General features: G+C 46.1%; 1 protein-coding gene across 1 annotated transcript; it reads left to right on the top strand.

Annotated features, from left to right (window-relative positions):
• The first annotated feature begins 4,257 nt into the window (after nucleotides 1-4,257).
• CDKN1B (cyclin dependent kinase inhibitor 1B) lies at nucleotides 4,258-12,133 on the top strand. The gene is made up of 3 exons (XM_003265517.3): nucleotides 4,258-8,089; nucleotides 8,595-8,724; nucleotides 10,808-12,133. The coding sequence occupies exons 1-2, from the start codon at nucleotides 7,615-7,617 to the stop codon at nucleotides 8,714-8,716; spliced, it is 597 nt and encodes a 198-aa protein (XP_003265565.1). The 5' UTR covers nucleotides 4,258-7,614; the 3' UTR covers nucleotides 8,717-8,724; nucleotides 10,808-12,133.
• The last annotated feature ends 9,498 nt before the right edge of the window (nucleotides 12,134-21,631 follow it).

The following is a 21,631-nucleotide window of genomic DNA, read 5'->3' as shown; positions in this document are numbered from 1 at the left end:
CTTGGGAGGCTGAGGCAGGAGAATCGTTTGAACCTGGGAGGTGGAGGTTGCAGTGAGCCAAGATCATGCCATTACACTCCAGCTTGGGCAACAAGAGTGGAACTCCGTCTCTGAAAAAAAAAAAAAATACCACATGCATCCTTATTCCTGTACCCGTGTAATTGTGTAATCTACTCAGGATCCAACCTGGCCATATGATTAATGGCACGTTTGTAAATATGGATAGGTGTCAGACAGCCCCGCCAATCATAATATCCCTTCACATTTTGCGTCAGATGCTTGTCTCCAGTATTGTCTCTTTTGCCCTCTTTTTATTTTCGTTACAGACAGAGTCTCCCTCTGTTGCCCAGGCTGGAGTGCAGTGGTACACTGTAACATTGAATTCCTGGGCTCAAATGGTCCTTCTGTCTCAGCCTCCCAAGTAGCTGGGATTACAAGTGTGCAACACTGTGCCCAGCTGTTTTTTAAAAAATTTTTTGTAGAGACAGGGCCTTGCTATGTAGACCAGGCTGGTCTTGAATTCCTGGCCTCAAGTAATCCTCCTGCCTCAACCTCCCAAAGTGCTGGGATTACACACATGAGCCACTGTGCCTGGCCTTCTGTTGCCCTCTTAAGGGACATACCTTTTCATTCTTTCTTTTCCCTGGGGATTAAGTTAATTTCAATGCTCATACTGACTGTGGTAAACCAAATTCTTCACCTTCCCTATTCCCTATCTCCCAAACTGTTCCATATGCATTAGTTAGGAGTGACTGTAAAATGCTATAAAAAAATGGGCTGGGCGTGGTAGCTCATGCCTGTTAATCCCAGCACTTTGGGAGGCTGAGGCAGGCACATCAGGAGATTGAGACCATCCTGGCCAACATGGTGAAACCTGGTCTCTACTGAAAATACAAACATTAGCTGGGTGTGGTGGCATGTGCCTGCAATCCCAGCTACTCGGGAGGCTGAGGCAGGAGAATTACTTGAACCTGGGAGGTGGAGGTTGCAGTGAGCCGAGATCACGCCACCGTACTCCAGCCTGGCGACAGAATGAGACTCCATCTTAAAAAAAACACAAAAAACCCCCAAAATAAAAACTTATTTTTTCTCCCAAATCAGGTCAGGGACCCAAGTTGAAGGTGGCTCTGTCATCTTCAACATGTGGCTTCCAAGGTTGCTCTAGTATTCACCTTTCCAGCCCATGAGAAAGGGAAAAGAGAATGGTGGATTCTGAGGGGGTCACATGACAGGTTTTATGCACTAGGCCTGGAAGACACATACCACCTTTGCTTACATTCTATTGGAAAATACTTCATCATAAAGCCACACCTAATTGCAAAGGAGACTGGGGAATTTCATGTTGCTGGGCAGTTGTATGCTCAGTTATAATTCGGCTACTGGGAAAGAAGGCAACATTGGATTTTGATGGACTGGATCCATCAGTCCCTTGAGAGACTGAGGCAGGAGGATAACTTGAGCCCAAGAGTTCAAGGTTACAGTCTCTCCTACATCCTCCTTTTCTATTACCTCTCTTAGTTAATGGCATTATTCTCTCAAATACCCAAGCTTGAGTCCTTAAATTCATCCCCTCTTTCTCCATCTCTCTCAATCCTCGTATCTGTTCCAACTACCTAAGTAACCACCCTGCATTTGTTCCTTGCTTTCCATTTCCTCTATAGCAAGACTTAAATCCATTGTATCTGTTGCTTGAATAACTCATCATCCTCCAAAATTACCTCCTTGTGTCAGTCTCTCCAGGCTTATCACACCCATCCTTTACTCTGCCATCAGACACTACTTCCAAACACAAAGATCTGCTTGTCCAAGACAGCCTGGCCCCCTTAACAGGCACCTCCCCACTCACAGTCAAGGCTGGAAGCACCATATAAAAAGCATCTGCAGCTACACCTTTGCGGCTCAGGAGATTATGGCAGACTGCCTCCTGCTTTCTGTGCCAAGCCCTGTCCTCCTGCGCTCAGGGTTCTCTGTCTCACACTTGAACTCTGCCCATCTCCCCACATCCCTCCGGATGAACACCACAGTGGGACTGTCTGCCCAGCTTTTCATTTAGCCCTGTCCCTAGACACTGTCTGTCATATCACCCTCAGCCCCATCTTCGGCAGTTCACCCCATCTCACAAATCCAAACTCCAGAGCTCCAACCCAGGCCCAGGGCCCAGGCTTGCTTTTGTTCAGGAGACAAGTTTGGACACTGATCATTCTCTTCACTAAAAGCTCCATCGGTTTGCAGTACTTACCAAGCAACAGATTTTTTAGCATGCCATCCATGGCCAACCACTGTCTGATCCCATCCCTACTTACCACCCCTACCAATTCATCCTTATAATCATCTTGACATTTTCTTATTCTTCAAGATCTGACCCATATATCACTTCTTCCATGAGGCCTTCCTCTTTCTCCTTGCTTTGTACTTCATAGCATCATGTTTTTCTATGTATTGCGTTCTACCTCTAGTTTATTTATTTGAGACAATGTCTTGCTCTATCACCCAGGCTGGAGTGCAATGGCATGGTCATAGCTCACTGCAGCCTCGACCTGGGCTCAAGTGATCCTCCCACCTCTGCTTTCCGAGTTGCTGGGGCTACAGGTGCAGGCCACCAGGCCTGGTTCCAACCTCTAGTTTTTGTGCACATGGTATATACTCCCCACAGGCAAGGACTGTGACAAATATTTCTTCACTTCCCACATTGCTGAGAATAATGCCTTGGACAATACCTTGCACATCGTATTGATCACTGCTTAAAACCTCCTAATGCCCCAATGGCTTTCCGTATCGCCAGGTCAATAATAAAAGCCCTACCTGTGCCTACCTGGTCCTATCTGATCTGATGTGCATTTTTTTTTTTTTTTTTTTTTTTAAGACAGAGTCTTGCTCTGTCTCTCCCGGGCTGGAGTGCAGTGGCACGATCTTGGCTCACTATAACCTCTGCCTCCCAGGTTCAAGCAATTCTCCTGCCTTAGCCTCCCGACTAGCTGGGATTACAGGTGTGTGCCACCATGCCTAGCTAATTTTTGTATTATTAGTAGAGACAGGGTTTCACCATGTTGGCCAGCCTGGTCTTGAACTCCTGACCTCAAGTGATCCACCCACCTTGGCCTTCCAAAGTGCTAGGATTATAGGCGTGAGCACTGCGCCCAGCCCTGATGCTTCTGTTACCACTCCCCACTTGCTCCGCCCTATCCACCATGGGCCCCTCTGCTGTTCCTTGAACACATTAGGCAAGATCCCACCTCAGAGACACTTCATTTGTTCTTTCCCCAGATAGCTGTATGGCTGCTCTCTCATGTCTTCAGGGCCTCTCTCAAAGGCCACCTTTTTTTGTGTGTGTGAGATGGAGTCTTACTCTGTCGTCCAGGCTCGTGTGCAGTGGCAAGATCTTGGCTCACTGCAACCTCCACCTCCCATGTTCAAGTCATTATCCTGCCTCAGCCTCCTGAGTAGCTGGGATTACAGGCCTGCACTACCATGCCCAGCTAATGTTTGTATTTGTAGTAGAGATGAGTTTCATCACGTTGGCCAGGCTGGTCTTGAACTCCTGACATCAAATGATCTGCCTGCCTCTGCCTCCCAAAGTGCTGGGATTACAGGCGTGAGCCACTGCACCTGTCCTCAAAGGCCACTTTCTCCATGAGGCCTTCCCTGACCACTTATTCACTTTGTGATCCTCGAAACACTCCCTTTCCCTCTCTGCTGCTTATTGTTTCTCCATAGGATTTTTCACCTCCTTACATAGTATATACTTCTTTCATGTGCTGTGTTCATTTTCTGTCTCTCCTCCACTTTTTGGAATGTCAGCATCATTCTAGTTTAAATCTGTTTGTTTACTTCTGTGTTCCCAGAGCCTAAGGATAATGTCTGGCATAGAGGAGGCACTCAATAAATATTTGTTGAAAGAAAGAAGGAATAAGCAAATTAATAGAAGGTGCTCCGTAAATATTTGTGAAATTGAATTAAAAGTGTCAGAAGGAGATGACTGTGAAGTTCCCAAAGTCTAAAAATATGTGAGCTTAGAAGAATGGTGGAGTTGAGTGCTGCCTCATTATAAACATCCTCGAGGAAGGACTGAAACTGTGTGCTTGCGGTGGGAGGGGCAGCTGAGCAAGGAACCGTGAACCTTCGCAGAAACATTTGGGGCTGCAGAACTCTCGGGTGAGAGCGCTGCATCTGGGAGCTGGCGATGCCGGCGGCTTGCTCATCCACCCCATCTGAACACTTGTCTATGACACAGGTGTTTTCTCTTAAGTTACTTTGGTCTTTGCCTCTCTCCTCAGCTTGTGAAGGTTACAGAAATCTGGGATGGCTTATGGGACGCTTCTCAGCCCTAAGTAGGAAAACAGCAGTAAAAATGGCAACCAAAACATCACGCAGGACTGGGGGTCTTGGGGAAACAGCTCACTTTAGAGCAGTGCAGTGTAGAGCTTTCCGTCTTCTACCAGGGTCCACCTTTAACACTGTTTATCTGAAATTTTCCCCCGGCTTACTCGCTTGCAGCTGCCCACTTTGCAGGAGGATGGCGCTCTGATCTCTACGCTCCCATTTTTTTTCACGCTTCGTCGCTACTACAGCAGACGCCTGCGTTCTCATTATTTGCTGTACAGATCTCCGGTGCCTTGACTGTAAACAAAACACTTTAGATCATTGTGAGGTCGATGTAAGCACAGCCTTTCTGCTGGCAGCCAGACTTCTTAAGGTGGCGTGACTGTGACTTGCTTACTTTTCGAGATTAACAACAAAAAAGCGATAAAATGGTGCTTCTACATATTAGTTGAAAGATTCAGCACGTGAAGGGGATCGAAGTGTTTGTTTTCTACTTCCATATAAGACATAAATTCCATGAGTAAAATCAAACTTCTGTGGCAAGGTGAAATACTCTAGAATGTCTCCATTTACATACATGTGGTAGTTTGGGTGTTTATGCATATGGATAGATGCACATATATAGAGTTCCTGTGTTGTATAGCAATTGTTTTTAAAATTTGGACAATTATCTAATTTCTGGGGTAAGGTACAAATTATGGTAGGGAGGCCTACCCTAATTTTCCTGTCCCTTCTCCCCCAGTCTTCAGTCCAATAAATTGACAGCCTTAAAAGTAGAAAAACTAAAGAGGATGAGACCTCTTGCTTGATCCTAGGTGAATTCTTTTCTGTCAGTTAGGTAGGAAGTCCGGACTTGAAAACTAGTTCTGGGCACAGCCCCCTTTACTGTTCTCTGGGTATCACCCCTGTCCTTCTAGAGTCTACATTTTAGTTGAACTAGTGGATGGTGATACCAAAGGCTCATGACAGCTGCATTTAAATATCAGTGACCACAGGCCACATCAAGGAAACATCTGCAGGCAACCCAGGGCCTGGGAAGGAGCCATTTTCAGTCACTTGTAAGACAGCAGGACCTGCAGACTACAGCACAATCAAACTCAGACAAAACCCTGAACCAGTGAGAACCATTAGGAAGGAAAGGAACAGAAAATGAACCAACCTGAGCGTTAGGAGACCTGCATCTAGTCCTGACTCCGGTACCAACCGAATGCATGTCCCTGGATAGGAAACCTCTCTGAGTCTCAATTTCCTCCGTGGTAAAAAGGAGAGGGTTAAACCACAGGGTCCCGAGGGTCCCTTCCAGCTGTCACATTCTGGAGTGTATGAGATGAGGTAGGCACACAAAGTGGACAAACAAGATGTGGCTAAGAAAACAAGCTACACATCAAGCTCATCTGTAGCATAGGTGCTTAAGAAAACTTTGCTGCTGTGTAAAATTAGAACGGAAGGTTGGTTTCCAGTAAAATGCATTAACTTTGGCTCAAACCAAGATGATGGGTACTAGGCATGGGGGTGGGGAGGCAGCTGAAGATCCACTGAGCTTTGTCTCAGGGCAGCCCTGCTCATCGTCCTACTTTACCTTCCACCATTGTGCTCAAGCCCACATTGAGAGAGAAATTTCCAGCTGCAAAAGGGAGAAGAGAAACGCTGGAATACTAGTATCGGACGTTAGGACATGGCTGTGGTTTTAAAAATCATTTCATCATCTGGAGTTTGACCCCGAGGGGAGTATTTTCACCCTTCAGCCCTCTGAAAGCATTCACTAGCATCTGAATATTGTTCTGAGTTTGTTGGAGCAGTGAAATCTGGTGAGAGAGAAGGGTGGAGGAAGGAAGGAGCTGTTGTATTTGGCGGCTGGACTCAGGTAGAGGAAACTGCTACAATCCCGGGAAAGAACAGAAAAGTAGAAAGAGACGAGTTCCCACACGCAGCCAATGTCCATGGCCTTAACTGTGCTTGGGAAGCAAGATCCTGGGCCAGGGGTGTACCCTCGTTTTTCAAAACTAAACGTGTCTGAGACAGCTACAAAGTTTATTAAGGGACTTCAGAGACTACTTGAGTTTTTTTTTTTTTTATCTTGAGTTCCTTTCTTATTTTCATCGAGGGAAAGCTTGAGTTCATGATAAGTGCTGCGTCTACTCCTGGCTAATTTCTAAAAGACGTTCGCCTTGGCTTCTTCCCTAGGCCCCCAGCCTCCCCAGGGATGGCAGAAACTTCTGGGTTAAGGCTGAGCGAACCATTGCCCACCGCCTCCACCAGCCCCCAGCAAAGGCACGCCGGCGGGGAGGCGCCCAGCCCCCCAGCAAACGCTCCGCGGCCTCCCCCGCAGACCACGAAGTGGGGGCCACTGGGGAGGGCCGAGCTGGGGGCAGCTCGCCACCCCGGCTCCCAGCGAGCTGCCGGCGACCTTCGCGGTCCTCTTGTCCAGGCCCCGGCTTCCCGGGCGAGGAGTGGGAGACAGGTCGGGGCTTAGGCGCCGCTGCGAACCCGCCAGCGCAGCGCCGGGCCCCGAACCCCAGGCCCCGCCCCAGGTTCCCGGCCGTTTGGCTAGTTTGTTTGTCTTAATTTTAATTTCTCCGAGGCCAGCCAGAGCAGGTTTGTTGGCAGCAGTACCCCTCCAGCAGTCACGCGACCAGCCAATCTCCCGGCGGCGCTCGGGGAGGCGGCGCGCTCGGGAACGCGGGGAGGCGGCGGAACCGCGCCGGGGCCACCTTAAGGCCGCGCTCGCCAGCCTCGGCGGGGCGGCTCCCGGCGCCGCAACCAATGGATCTCCTCCTCTGTTTAAATAGACTCGCCGTGTCAATCATTTTCTTCTTCGTCAGCCTCCCTTCCACCGCCATATTGGGCCACTAAAAAAAGGGGGCTCGTCTTTTCGGGGTGTTTTTCTCCCCCTCCCCTGTCCCCGCTTGCTCACGGCTCTGCGACTCCGACGCCGGCAAGGTTTGGAGAGCGGCTGGGTTCGCGGGACCCGCGGGCTTGCACCCGCCCGGACTCGGACGGGCTTTGCCACCCTCTCTGCTTGCCTGGTCCCCTCCCCTCCCCTCCCCGCCCTCCCGCTCGCCAGTCCATTTGATCAGCGGAGACTCTCGGCGGCCGGGCCGGGGCTTCCCCGCAGCCCCTGCGCGCTCTTAGAGCTCAGGCCGTGGCTCGTCCGGGTCTGTGTCTTTTGGCTCCGAGGGCAGTCGCTGGGCTTCCGAGAGGGGTTCGGGCTGCGTAGGGGCGTTTTGTTTTGTTCGGTTTTGTTTTGTTTTTTTGAGAGTGCGAGAGAGGCGGTCGTGCAGACCCGGGAGAAAGATGTCAAACGTGCGAGTGTCTAACGGGAGCCCTAGCCTGGAGCGGAGGGATGCCAGGCAGGCGGAGCACCCCAAGCCCTCGGCCTGCAGGAACCTCTTCGGCCCGGTGGACCACGAAGAGTTAACCCGGGACTTGGAGAAGCACTGCAGAGACATGGAAGAGGCGAGCCAGCGCAAGTGGAATTTCGATTTTCAGAATCACAAGCCCCTAGAGGGCAAGTACGAGTGGCAAGAGGTGGAGAAGGGCAGCTTGCCCGAGTTCTACTACAGACCCCCGCGGCTCCCCAAAGGCGCCTGCAAGGTGCCGGCGCAGGAGAGCCAGGATGTCAGCGGGAGCCGCCCGGCGGCGCCTTTAATTGGGGCTCCGGCTAATTCTGAGGACACGCATTTGGTAGACCCAAAGACTGATCCGTCGGACAGCCAGACAGGTTTAGCGGAGCAGTGCGCAGGAATAAGGAAGCGACCTGCAACCGACGGTAATGACCCCTTCCCAACCACAGAATGTGTCTGGGGCCCCGCTTTGCCTGCTGGAGGGTGTTAACCTTAGCTTGCTTTTCGGCGTATTCTGATTTAGCTTTGGGAGAGCGAACTTTATTGGTCTTAGGTGTTCAGTGCTACCTGGCCCACTGCTTGTCTGTGACTTTTTAAGTCAGAAACTGGAGATGGTAAGATCCGATAATTTCCCTAACTTAAGACATCGCGGTCCCTCCCACTACCAACCCCTAGGTATGTGACAAAGTTGGGATGTTTATCAACGGTCCGCCGCCTGGCTAGGGAGAGAGCTCTGGGGCGGAGAATGCACTTTCTGTTTTTTGAAAACAACCTCATTTTGTGCCCTTAAAGGCCACTGGGGATGACGGATCCAGGATTGTGGGTGGAGGTAGTGGGTTTTTCATCCCGACTATTGGGCCAAGTTCTGCCAGCCATTGTTTTTTCCAATAAAGATTGTGTGTTCTTTTTAAAAATTTCCCCTGCTCTTAGATTCTTCTACTCAAAACAAAAGAGCCAACAGAACAGAAGAAAATGTTTCAGACAGTTCCCCAAATGCCGGTTCTGTGGAGCAGACGCCCAAGAAGCCTGGCCTCAGAAGACGTCAAACGTAAACAGCTCGGTGGGTTGATCACTAAAGGAGCACGCACTGGAACTCGGGGCCTTCAGACCTCACGATACCTGATCTTATTGGTTGCTGGCAAATTACAAGCTTGTGGGGTTTTGCTTTGTTTATACTTCGTGAGGTCAAAAAAGTAGCAATGGGGAAAGCTGGGGATAAGGTAATTCCTGAGTTTCTATGCCCAGAGATACTTTCTCTTCCAACAGTAGACCAGAGCAGCTACTTGTAACCCAGGCCCCATCGGGTAGGAAGGTCGTTTCCCTGTGAGTCCCACTGAAACGTGTTGGGAACAATAGGTTCTTTGCCCATCCGAACAAGAACTAGGTTACTCCCTCAGTCCCACTTCATGAGAATTAATCTAGAGGTTCAGCTTGAGTCGGTAACAGATTTTGAGCCATACATGGAAAAATGGCAAATACATGATTAAGTTTCAATTTTGAGGGGGAATGTTCGGTAGAAATTGCTCACCTTTGGTTATGCAAGGGATTAGAGATGTGAATAGGGTGGTATGTTGTGTTCTTTGACATTTTAATAAACTGTCACTTTCCCTGTTTTCTTCTAAGTTTGGAGAGAGAAGGAACCATTATTTGCAAAAACCAAATGGAAAGATAAAAAAGTTACTAAAGTTTCTACAGAATTTCTGGTAACACTGAAGTTGCAAAGCAGAAGTTAAATTAACTCTTGTCAGTAAGCAATCCAGGAACACGTCAGCCAGTGTATGCTAATTATGCCGTAACAGGGTGATTTGGATATTTGTAGGGCAAATGGTTACTAAATATCAAGATTGGTGACCGTAGGTCAGCCCAGCACAAAGGAAGTGGAGATTTTTCCATGCACAAGAATCTGATCACTGTAAATGGCTAATTTGAATAATTCAGTCCCCAAATATATATGGGTTGGTTATTCATAATAAACTACATATATTAATAGTTTATTAGCTTCCTTTAGACCAAGACTGTGACCTCTTTATTTTCTAAAGCACACACGTAGTTTAGCATATGAGGCGATCTTAATAAATATTGATGTTAGCTTTTTAAATCCTCAGTTATAAAAATTTTGAAATAACAGAGATTAAGGTGAGATTTAGGTTTGTTATGTGTTTAAATTGTATATGTGACTTCACATCTTATATTTTTCAGAGCTTATACAAAACGGCACTATAGAACCTCTATTTTATAGCACCATATGAAGTGGGAAAATTAGGTGAAAATTTTCCTGAAGCAACCTTAACACGTGCAGCCCTTGTTGGTTTGTGACTTGTGGCCTAGCTCATCAGATGAGCCACGAGAATCAGACCTGGATTTTGATCTGGCCCCGTTCTGACATGCAGAGAGGCATTTGTAGCATTTAGTAATATTGCTAGTTCAAAGAATACTAGAAATATTAGTAAGAACCTATTCAAAAGTATTCATGAGTATTTTCTGCATATGAATAAGGAATTAGAATATTTTGAAAATGATGTTAATAAAATTTTTTTCTGGAAGGCCTTTATAATTTTTATTCCCAATCATTTTTCAAATTTAGAAAATTTAATCCGTCACAGGAATAGAGAAAAAAATTTAAAAATTTTTTAAAATTTAGAAAATTTTTGCCCGTATTACAGTTTCCTAATTTTCCTATTTATTTCCCACTTGTCTTTGACCTAGATTCTTTAGAGTAGGGTTTCTCAACCTCTGCACTAACGACATTTTGGGCCGAATAATTCTTTGTTGTAGGAGGCTGTCCTGTGTGTTTTAGATTGTTTGGAATTATCCCTGGCTTCTCACACTAGATGCCAGCAGCATCCTCCTCCCCACAGTGTGACAACGTAAAATGTCTCCAGACATTGCCAAATGTTCCCTGTGGGGTGGGGGCAACATTGCCTACTGTTAAGAACTACTGCTCTAGACAAAAGAACACAGCACAGAGGAAAGGAAAAAAATCCAGTTAAGAGAATGTTAGGTGGAGATGACTGTAGTCATCAAACTTTTTTCCCCATCAAGTATTTCCAAGCTAACATAGTGACAAAATAATTCCTGTACTCTACTGGTAACGTTACTCTAGTGCTCTTCCTTTAATTCTTCCGTTTTGTCTTCTTTTGCAGAATTAAGAATATGTTTCCTTGTTTATCAGATACATCACTGCTTGATGAAGCAAGGAAGATATACATGAAAATTTTAAAAATACATATCGCTGACTTCATGGAATGGACATCCTGTATAAGCACTGAAAAACAACAACACAATAACACTAAAAATTTTAGGCACTCTTAAATGATCTGCCTCTAAAAGCGTTGGATGTAGCATTATGCAATTAGGTTTTTTCCTTATTTGCTTCATTGTACTACCTGTGTATATAGTTTTTACCTTTTATGTAGCACATAAACTTTGGGGAAGGGAGGGCTGGGTGGGGCTGAGGAACTGACAAGGAGCGGGGTATGAAGAGCTTGCTTTGATTTACAGCAAGTAGATAAATATTTGACTTGCATGAAGAGAAGCAATTTTGGGGAAGGGTTTGAATTGTTTTCTTTAAAGATGTAGTGTCCCTTTCAGAGACGGCTAACAGTTAAAAAAAATCACAAAAATTTGAACACTGGCTAAAGAGAATTGCTATTTATTTTTACAAGAAGTTTATTCTCATTTGGGAGATCTGGTGATCTCCCAAGCTATCTAAAGTTTGTTAGATAGCTGCATATGGCTTTTTTTAAAAAGCAACAGAAACCTATCCTCAGTGCCCTCCCCAGTCTCTCTTAAAGTTGGAATTTACCAGTTAATTACTCAGCAGAATGGTAATCACTCTAAGTGGTTTGGGGCAAAAATCCGAGGTGCTTGGGAGTTTCGAATATTAAGAATTGACCATCTGCTTTTATTAAATTTGTTGACAAAATTTCTTCATTATCTTTTCGGGCTGTGTAAACAGTCAAAATAATTCTAAATCCCTCGATATTTTTAAAGATCTGTAAGTAACTTCACATTAAAAAATGAAATATTTTTTAATTTAAAGCTGACTCTGTCCATTTATCCAAAGGAAAGTGTTATTTTTAAAGGAAGGTTCATGTAGAGAAAAGCACACTTGTAGGATAAGTGAAATGGATACTACATCTTTAAATAGTATTTCATTGCCTGTGTATGGAAAAACCATTTGAAGTGTACCTGTGTACATAACTCTGTACAAACACTGAAAAATTATACTAACTTATTTATGTTAAAAGATTTTTTTTAATCTAGACAATATACAAGCCAAAGTGGCATGTTTTGTGCATTTGTAAATGCTGTATTGGGTAGAATAGGTTTTTCCCCTCTTTTGTTAAATAATATGGCTATGCTTAAAAGGTTGCATACTGAGCCAAGTATAATTTTTTGTAATGTGTGAAAAAGATGCCAATTATTGTTACACATTAAGTAATCAATAAAGAAAACTTCCATAGCTATTCATTGAGTCAAATTGTAACGTGCTTTACCAAACAAGGTATTTGACCTGGCATTCTAGTCATATTTACACAAATGTAAATGTGAAGTGGCAAATATCTAGGTAGTTCAGGCCCACAACTCAGATGATGTTTTATGTAGTCCGAATGTAGTTAGCAGTTACTATTTTCGTGGAAACACTTAGCTCTGTGTGGGTGGACAAAACTTTAGAAGGTGAAAATGGAAAAGCTACATTTTCATACGAATAAGATTGTCAAAGTCTGCATTAGTAAAAATATATCTTCTAGGATATGAATGTGTCAAAACCAAAAAATCCTTACTTAAGTGTAGACTGACACATTTGCAGGATTGAAAATGAAAGTAACATGGTGACTTCTCTAAATTGTGTATTTACACATGAGAAGTGTGAGGAATTAAGGCAATTGTTTGGACCATCTAATGTATAAATCTCATTTAAAATATTCAAACATATGGGCCCTTAAGAAATTGGTGTGCATTCTAGGTAGCTATTTTTGAAATTTAACTGGTCATACAAAAATTCTTTCAATTTCTATATTTAGAAACAAGGATATTTCCTTGTTATAATCTACACAACCAAAAACTGGCTAATGAAAGTAACCAAATCTGAGGGTTTTGAGTCTCCATAGCCATACAGCAGATACATAGTTTTTACCTAAGGAAAAAAGTATGACAAGACATTTTAAAGTCAGATTACTAAAATGATTCCTGTAATTCCACATTCTCAAAAAAAAAAAAATGTGTTTAAGGTGTAATAGTAAATACTTCTAGGACTTATTCTAGTAAGTGGGTAAATCGTAAAAATCTAAATTTGGGTTAAATTTTTTCGCTCAAATACCTACATTTCCATTATCGTACCCCAAAAGGAGCTCTCAAAGAGTAGTTTGAACAGTTTTTGACCCGAAGATTTTTTTTTTTTTTTTTTTTTTTTTGAGCAGGTTGGACTCTTCGGCTTCCTGGAAGGGAAAAATAGGTACTCCAGTGGCTGGGCTACATCTTTCAAGTAGGTATTATTTTAATGAAAGACTACAGATGTTTTGTGATTTTGTTTAAAACTCGCATCCAAGAGTGTTTTTGGAAAACAGACTGAAGGAGCGAGAAAAACAATTCGAAATAGGGAGGAAGGAGAGGAGGGTCAGAAAATAATGAAATTAAAGTTCCTCTGAGTAAAAAAAGATAATTCAGAAAGTGTCTCTAACAGAGGAAAAAATACCGCCTGGATTGCTGCAGGCACCCGTCTCCTTTCCTAAAGAGGTCTCTTTAAACAGAATTTTGAGAGATTGCGTTTTAGTTATGCGGGCCAGGGAGAAGTGGATGCTCCCCGCGCCAGGCACGTCCACAGGAACGCAGCCCCGAGTCACCGTGTCCTTCGTCCTTTACCCGCCTGTGTCAAGCCTCCCAAAATGACCCGCAGTTCAGCTCGTCCTTCGCCGTGAACGTCCCTTTGCGGGGATGCGGCCGCCGTCGCCCGCCACCCCTTGCCCCGCTACCCAAGCCACTGCGCCGTCGTCTCCCCAAACTGCGCCGCAGTTCCGCGCCCGCCTGCCGCGGCAGTTGCGGGGTCGGGCTGGCTGGTGCCTCGGGACGAAAAGGCCATCAAGTGTTGCTCCCTCATCTGTAACGTGCAGCCCCCGCACTGTCCCCGTCGTCGCGCGCAGTTCCCGCGCCCGGGCGGCCGCGCCTCCGCCGCGCAGCCGGCCTGGGCGGTTTCTCAGAAACTTTCCTCCCTCATCCTCTCCTCTGCGCTGAGAAAGCTCCCACTCCTCTCCGCAAACGGACTCTCCACCTGAGTAACCGGCCGCCTCCCCGGCCGTGGGGATATCGGAGCTAAGGGGAGAGCCTTCCCGAGTTCGCGGACCCTCCGGCGCTGCAGCCCGCTCCCACCCCTACCCTGGGCTCCAATGATCCGCAGCCCCGCGCATTTCGAAAGCCCGCCCGGCTCGCCGGCGCCCGGGGAGGGCCACGGCGGCGCGCAGCCCGGGCCCAGCGCCACGGCCGCCCGCGTGGGTCCCCTCCGCCCTCATCCCCGCTCGGCAACGTCCCCCCATCGCAACCCCGGCCGCCCTGCGCGGGGGCCTGGGACGGGGAAGAACTGGGGAAATGTGGGTTTGGGGGCGTGTTTGGGGGACTCCGGGAGCGTGGGCTTCACAGGCGGGGAGCGGGGCGAGAGGCCTCTCAGGCCGGAGTGAGCCCACGGCCCCGGCCTCAGGGAGCGACCTTCCCGGAGGCCGGGGGACGCTGCCTTCGCCATTTCATCTTCATCATCACAGCGCCCACACTTGCTCTTATCTCAAGCTCTTTGCACAGAAAAAGTGATTCTAAATCTCCTCTAGGATCTCCTGTCTGGTGTTCAGAGTATGAATTTCTTTTTAAAACTTGCTGTGTCTTTCACCTGGACCACACCCTACGCCCACCCACCCCTCTCCGCCAAAAAGGAGGTAAAAAATCCTGCAGGCCCAGCTGGGAGTGGGGAAAGGGCCCACAGTCCCGCTGGAAAATCTCAGCGGCCACCTCCCGGATCCGGGCTGGCCTGGGGGCTGGGGTGGGGTGGGGTGGGGTCCGCCGCAGGCCGACCCCGCAGAACCGAAAGTGCAGAGTTGACACGTAAGCCCCAGCCCCTCTGCGGCCGCCCGCGCCCCCAGCCTGTCACGCGTGGGGACACACAGAGCGGCAGGCATCGGAGCAAGCAGTACAAAAAGGAATGAAGGCATTGGGCGCGAAACCTCGACGCGCCTCTAAAGGAACGTTGAGAAAAGGCAGGGAGCAGGGCGCGCAGCCGGGGGATTGCATCATTGCGACTCCCCCTCCAGAAAACGGGCTCCGAACCGCGGCGACCATCATGGCGCTCGCGCCGGGCTGCGCTCCCCGCGCGCCTGCCCCGCGCTCCGGCCGCGGCCCGGGAGCCTCGGACGCGCATTTCGCAAACATTCTCGCCCTCTCCCGAGCGCCTGCCCCCACCCCCTCCTTCTTTCTGTGTCTGTGCGTACGTGTGTGCGTGTGTGCGCGCGCGTATTTGTGTGTAGGGAGAACTTGCAGATCATTTTTTTTTCCCTCCCGTGCTGCTGGTTGTAAACTTGATTGGCATTGGCTGCGCCCACTGACCCCGACGCTGAGTCCGCTGAAGATTTAAGGTGGATCCGAGAGGCTGCAGCTTCAGGCGGAGTCTCGCGCTCTAGTTGGTTTCGGAGGAGGGGAAAAAAAAAAAAAAAAAAAAAAAAAAAAAAGCTCCGAACCGGGCGCCTGCCGCGTTTGTCGAATCACCCGCGGTCCCAGCCCCCGCGCCCGCCCGGGGCCCCCTCCCCGCCTCGCACGCCGCGCGCGGCCTCCGCCCACCTCCCACTTCTTCCCCATTGGCCAGCGCGTGCAGTTTGAATTTTTTTTTTTGATGCTTGTTTTCTTGTAAAAAATACAGTCCCCCAGATCGTGTGACGAAACCTGCTTCGGCGGCCCGAGGTGGGGTTTTGAGTCGGTTAGTGGAGGCAGTGGGCGGAGGATGGGCGGAGCTTCTGTTCCAAAAATTTCCCCTAAGTGCGGTTGACAGTGTGCAGGCAGGCGGGGGTGCGCGGGGCGGTCAGCGATCTGCAGCTTCGCGGGGACAGAGATGTAACCCAACTCGTTCACGGATGTTCCGCGCGCCGTGTCACCGGCTGCGGGCCAGGGGTACTCGGAAAGCGCGGGCAGGAGCCTGGCGAGGATGCACCTTCCCCTGCCTTGGAAAGGTAGAACTGGGGAGTGCGGGAGGGTGAAGGTGGCCCGGAAAAGAACACCTCTTCGCAACCAAAAAAAAAAAAAAAAAAAAAAAAAAGAGGAAATAGAGGAAAAATGTGTTATTTCAACCGCCACTCAGAACCCATCATAATTCAGCCAGTCGGTGTCATTTTTATTGAATTAAATTTTAAAAAAGTTTTCTTTGATTTCCAGAACATTTTTGCGGGAAGAATATGTTAAAACAAACTCAAGATACGAAATGAGACTTTTGAAGTGCTTTTGATTTCTGGGTCCGGAAATTCTTTTGATAAAGCATGTGTACGTTAAGATTTAGGATGACTTTTTTTTTTTTTTTTGTAATACAGGTCTAATGGAAATGACATTCTTTATGAATTAGAACCCAATTATGTTTTAAAGTTTATAATAAGTCAAATGATTCTTTCAGTCACTATGTCCATATTAGTGAAATTCTATCTCCATATTAGCGAAATTTGCATAGACACACACCTTTTTCTTTTTGTCTTTTAGCCTTGCTGCAGTGTATGGGACGATTTTAACCAGATATCCAGCACTAGCCTTCTAACAGTTCCTAACTCAGTGGTGACATTTTTTACTTCTTAACTCCCCCAATCCTTCCTAGCCTAACAAACCTCTTAAGGTCCATGAAAGACCATAAACCAACCTGATTATGCCTTTAGCAAGGCTGTGTTCACTTAATCTCTAATCCCATATCATAAAGGTCTGCTAGTCACTCCTGACCTCCCGGAACCCACCTAACCAGGGTGGACACTATAAGAAAACATATGTGCTTTAATGGAATGAGAACTTTTTTGAGTTGAAGACACGCTATTGTCAGGAAGCAGTGAGCTCACCATCCCTGGAGTGTGAGTCAAGCACTAGTCTTGGATGACCCCTTGATAGGAATGTTGTAGACAAGATTCAAATATCAAATAGTATTTGGACTAGTGATTTCAAACTCTATTCCAGACCCCTGAGAAACTGTATTTCCAACCTTGGCATTTCTGTATTTCCACTAAATTAAGCCACTTTCCTCGCTCATTAGCATCTTGTAGAGCTGCGTGACTATTTGAGCGCTTGAATGTGGCTAGTCCAAATTGAGATGTGCTATATGAGATAAACACCACGTTTCCAAGAATTAGTATGAAAAGAAAATGTTAAATATTTCATTAATAATTTTAATATTGATTACCTACTGAAATAATATTTTGTCATATTGGGCTAAATAAAATATATTATTAAAATGAATTTCATCTGTTCCATTTTACTTTTTTAGTGGAGTTACTAGACAATTTACAGATGTGTCTCAAATTATATTTCTATTGGACATTACTGTTCAAGACTAACACCTGTGGTAACTTGAGGCCCCATCTTTAAGAGTGGTGACTATTAATACTGAGGAGTAGGTGGTAACTTCCAGCTGCCATCCTAACTTCTCAAATTAAAGTGAGACCCAAACTCAGCCTCTGAAAACTTTATTATTTATTTATTTATTTATTTATTTATTCTTCTTCTTATTTTTTTTAAAAGATGGAGTCTCCCTGTCATCCAGGCTGGAGTGCAGTGGTGTGGTCATGTCTCACTGCAACCTCCAACTCCTGGGCTCGTGCAATCCTCCCAACTCGGCCTCCAGAATCACTGCAATTACATGTGTGCTCTGAAACCTTTTTTTTTTTTTTTTTTTTTTAACTTTGTAGAGAGAGTCTTGCTGTGTTGCCCAGGCTGGTCTTGAACTTCTGGCCTCAAATGATTCTCCTGCCTTGGCCTCCCAAAGAGCTGAGATGACAGGCATGAGCCACCACACCTAGCATCTCTGAAACCTTTAAATAGAATTCTGCCAACATCTAACACCTGCTGTTTAATCTTTAATAATTAATTAATTTATTTTTCTTTTAAAGACGGGTCTCACTCTGTCACCCAGGCTGGAGTGCAGTGGGCATGAGTATGGCTCACTGGAGCCTCAAGCTCCTGGGCTCAGGAGATACTCTACTTCAGCCTCCCGTGTAGCTGGGACTACAGATGTGTGCCACCACGTCCAGCAGTTTTTTTACTTTTGTAGAGATGGGGTCTTGCCATGTTGACCAGGCTGGTATTGAATGCCTGACTTCAAGTGATCCTCACACTTTGGACTCCCAAAGTGGTGGGATTACAGGTGTGAGCCACTGAGCCCAGCCTGTTTAATACTTAATGTAGGGTTCAAGCCCAGACTATGGGAATATAGTATAGATATGTCTGATGAACTCAGACTTGGTCACCACAGCTTTTCACATTATGGCAATAGGAAGACTGGAGCCGGACACATTGGCTTATGCCTGCAATCCGCACACTTTGGGAGGCTGAGGTGGGCAGATCGCTTGAACTCAGGAGTTCTGGACCAGCCTGGGCAACATGGTGAAACCCCGTTTCTATAAAAAACAAAAAAAAATTTAACCAGGTGTGGTGGTGCTGCCTATAGTCCCAGCTACTCAGGAGGCTGAGGTGGGAGGATTGCTTGAGCCTGGAAGGCTGAGATTGCAGTGAGCTGAGATCACGCCACTGCATGCAGGCCTGGGCAACAGTGAGACCCTGTCTCAAAAAAAAAAAAAAAAAAAAAGAGAGAGAAAGAAAAGAAAGAAAAAGATTGGAAACTCCAATATGTTAGTTGTGACTCTGGAAAAAAACTATTTAGACCCCACCCAAAACCTGCACAGGCAGAGCCTCACTGCTACTCTTCAGGAGACAGGAAGAAAGTGGGGAGACAGAGCAGTGTGCTCATTCTAAGACTGGGTCTCTAGCAGAAGCCTGCACAGTGGAAAGGTATACCATATTCTTTTTTTTTTTTTTTTTTTTTTTTTAAACAGAGTCTCGCTCTGTCGCCCAGGCTGGAGTGCAGTGGTGCAATCTCGGCTCACTGCAAGCTCCGCCTCCCGGGTTCACGCCATTCTCCTGCCTCAGCCTCTCCGAGTAGCTGGGACTACAGGTGCCCGCCACCACGCCCGGCTAATTTTTTGTATTTTTTTTTTTTAATAGAGACGGGATTTCACCGTGGTCTCGATCTCCTGACCTCGTGATCCGCCCGCCTCGGCCTCCCAAAGTGTTGGGATTACAAGCGTGAGCCACTGCGCCCGGCCAAGGTATACCATATTCTTGATGGGAACACCCAACATGACAAAGATGGCAGTCCTCCCTAATTCATCTGCACCTCTTTACACTAAATTCTGATAATAGGTTCTGATCATTCTGTTTCGTTCTTTTGTTGTAGCAGTCTGTCCACTCAGGACCATATTATAATTAACTATAAATTTGGAATATGTTTGAATTGCTGGTGGGATGAGTCTTCCACATCTCAATGGGTCCCTTTACTCCTTTTTTTTCCTCCAGAATTTTCCTGTTTTCTTTTGCTTGCCATTTTCCCTATGTGGATTTAAAATGAATTTGTCTAGTTTTAAATATAATTCTGTCGGCATTAAAAAAAATAAAGTGGAATTCTTATCTCACACATCAGAATAAATTCCTGAAGAATTAAAGAGGATGAAGTAGAAAGAAATGAAACCATAGACATGCAAGGAGAAACCTCAAAGGATTTTAAAAAATAAAATCTCAGAGTTGGGGAAGGTCTAAGTACGACAATAAACATAGAATTCATAAGATGTAATTTTTTTTTCTTTTTGGTAGAGACAGGATCTCTGTACGTTGCCTAGGCTGGTCTTGAACGCCTGGCCTCAAGTGACACCCCTGCCTTGGTCTCCAAAAGTGTTGAGATTACAGATGTGAGCCACTGTGCTCAGCTGGGAGGATCTCTTGAGGCCAGGATTTTAAGACCAGCTCGGATAACATAGCAAGACCTGTTTCTAAAAAATAAAAATAAATAGTTAAGCTATTCTGGAGGCTGAGGCGAGGGGATTGCTCTATCCCAGGAGTTCAGGGCTGCAGCTCAGGCTACGATGAGTTTTGATTTTACTACTGCGCTCCAGCCTGGCAGCTCTAAAAAAATAAAAATAATATAAAAATAATTTAAAAAGCAATGGTTTAAGTGGTAATTTGTATCTTACTTGTATTTAACCACAATAAAAAATAATATACAACTACTGGGACATTTTTCTTTTTGAGACCAGGTCTCACTCTGTTACCTAGGCTGGAGTGCAGTGACTGATTGTAGCCTCGACCTCCTGGGCTCAAGTGATCCCCCTGCCTTAGCCTCCCAAGTAGCTAGGACTGTAGGTGCATACCACCATGCCCGGCTAACTTGTGTGTGTGTGTGTGTGTGTGTGTGTGTGTGTGTGTGTAAGAGAGAGAGACAGGTTCTTGCTGTGTTGTCCAGGCTGGTATTGAACTCCTAGCGGCCTCAAGTGATCTTCCTGCCTTAGCCTCCCAAAGTGCTGAAATTACAGGCATGAGCCATCATGCCTGGCCGACTGGAAAAATTTAAAGTTCATCCATGTTATGTCTAAAAGAATCTCACACAGTGTACTGGGTCATATTATTTGTGAGATTTCAGGCTCTGAAATCCCACTGCCTGGGTTTGAGTCCAGTTACTGAACTGCCATTTGCAAGTTATTTCACCTTTTAAAGTTTTTATTTCGGCCGGGCACGGTGGCTCACACCTGTAATCCCAGCACTTTGGGAGGCCGGGGAGGGCAGATCACTTGAGGTCAGGAGTTGGAGACCAGTCTGGACAGCATGGTGAAACCCCATCTCTACTAAAAATACACAAATTAGCTGGGTGTGGTGGCAGGCACCTGTAATCCCAGCTACTCGGGAGACTGAGACAGGAGAATCGCTTGAGCCTGGGAGGCAGAGGTTGCAGTGAGCTGCGATCGCGCCATTGTGCTCCAGCCTGGGGGACGAGAGCGAGACTTCCTCTAAAAAAAAAAAAAAAAGAAAAAAAGTTTTTATTTTTTTGTCTATATAATGAGGATGCTTATAACTCTCATAGGGTTATTAAAAGTATTCAATGGAATAATATATGTGTTGTATTTAGCCCAATACATGGTATATAATAATGACCATTACATGTTTGTAAACAATCAAATTGGCTGGGCGCAGTGGCTCACACTTGTAATCCCAGCACTTTAGGAGGCCGAGGCAGGTGGACCACAAGGTCAGGAGATCAAGACCATCCTGGCTAACATGGTGAAACCCCATCTCTACTAAAAATACAAAAAATTAGCTGGGCGTGGTGGCAGGCACCTGTAGTCCCAGCTACTTGGGAGGCCGAGGCAGGAGAATCGCTTAAACCTAGGAGGTGGAGGTTGCAGTGAGCAGAGATTAAGCTAGTGCACTCCACTCCAGCCTGGGCAACAGAGCGAGACTCCGTCTCAAAAAGAAAAGAAAAGAAAAGAAAAAGAAAAAGTATGTACTTTTCTACAAATTTAATTCTGAGAAATAATCAGACGTATGACTAAAGATATATTTACCAAAGTAATCACTGTAATGTTAAATATTAGATTTTAAAAAGAACAAGGGAGTGAACAACCAAATAAAAACCCTTTAGATGTAGGGTTACAGAATTGATTATTTGATTGAACTAACTGTAGTATATGCAAGAAGGGTACAAATTATAGCCATTAAAACACCCTGGGTAGCTTTATATGTATTAATAGTTATATGTCTTGGCTGGGCAGGGTGGCTCATGCCTGTAATCCCAGCACTTTGGGAGACCGAGAGAGGCAGATGGATTAAGCCCAGGAGTCTGAGACCAGCCTGGGCAACATGGTGAAACTCTATCTCTACAAAAAACACCAAAAAAAAAAAAAAAAAATTAGCTGGATGTGGTG

This window comes from Nomascus leucogenys, chromosome 23 (genome assembly GCF_006542625.1).
Source record: "Nomascus leucogenys isolate Asia chromosome 23, Asia_NLE_v1, whole genome shotgun sequence".
NCBI lineage: Eukaryota > Metazoa > Chordata > Mammalia > Primates > Hylobatidae > Nomascus > Nomascus leucogenys.
Note: the sequence above shows the minus strand (reverse complement) of the source record. Positions and strands in the feature narration are given on the sequence as shown.

Bases quoted from the DNA above. Each gene is read 5' to 3' on its own strand.
- CDKN1B (XM_003265517.3), top strand. From the start codon at position 7,615: ATGTCAAACGTGCGAGTGTCTAACGGGAGCCCTAGCCTGGAGCGGAGG. The intron at 8,090-8,594 runs GTAATGACCCCT...CCCTGCTCTTAG, and splicing joins GAAGCGACCTGCAACCGACG to ATTCTTCTACTCAAAACAAA.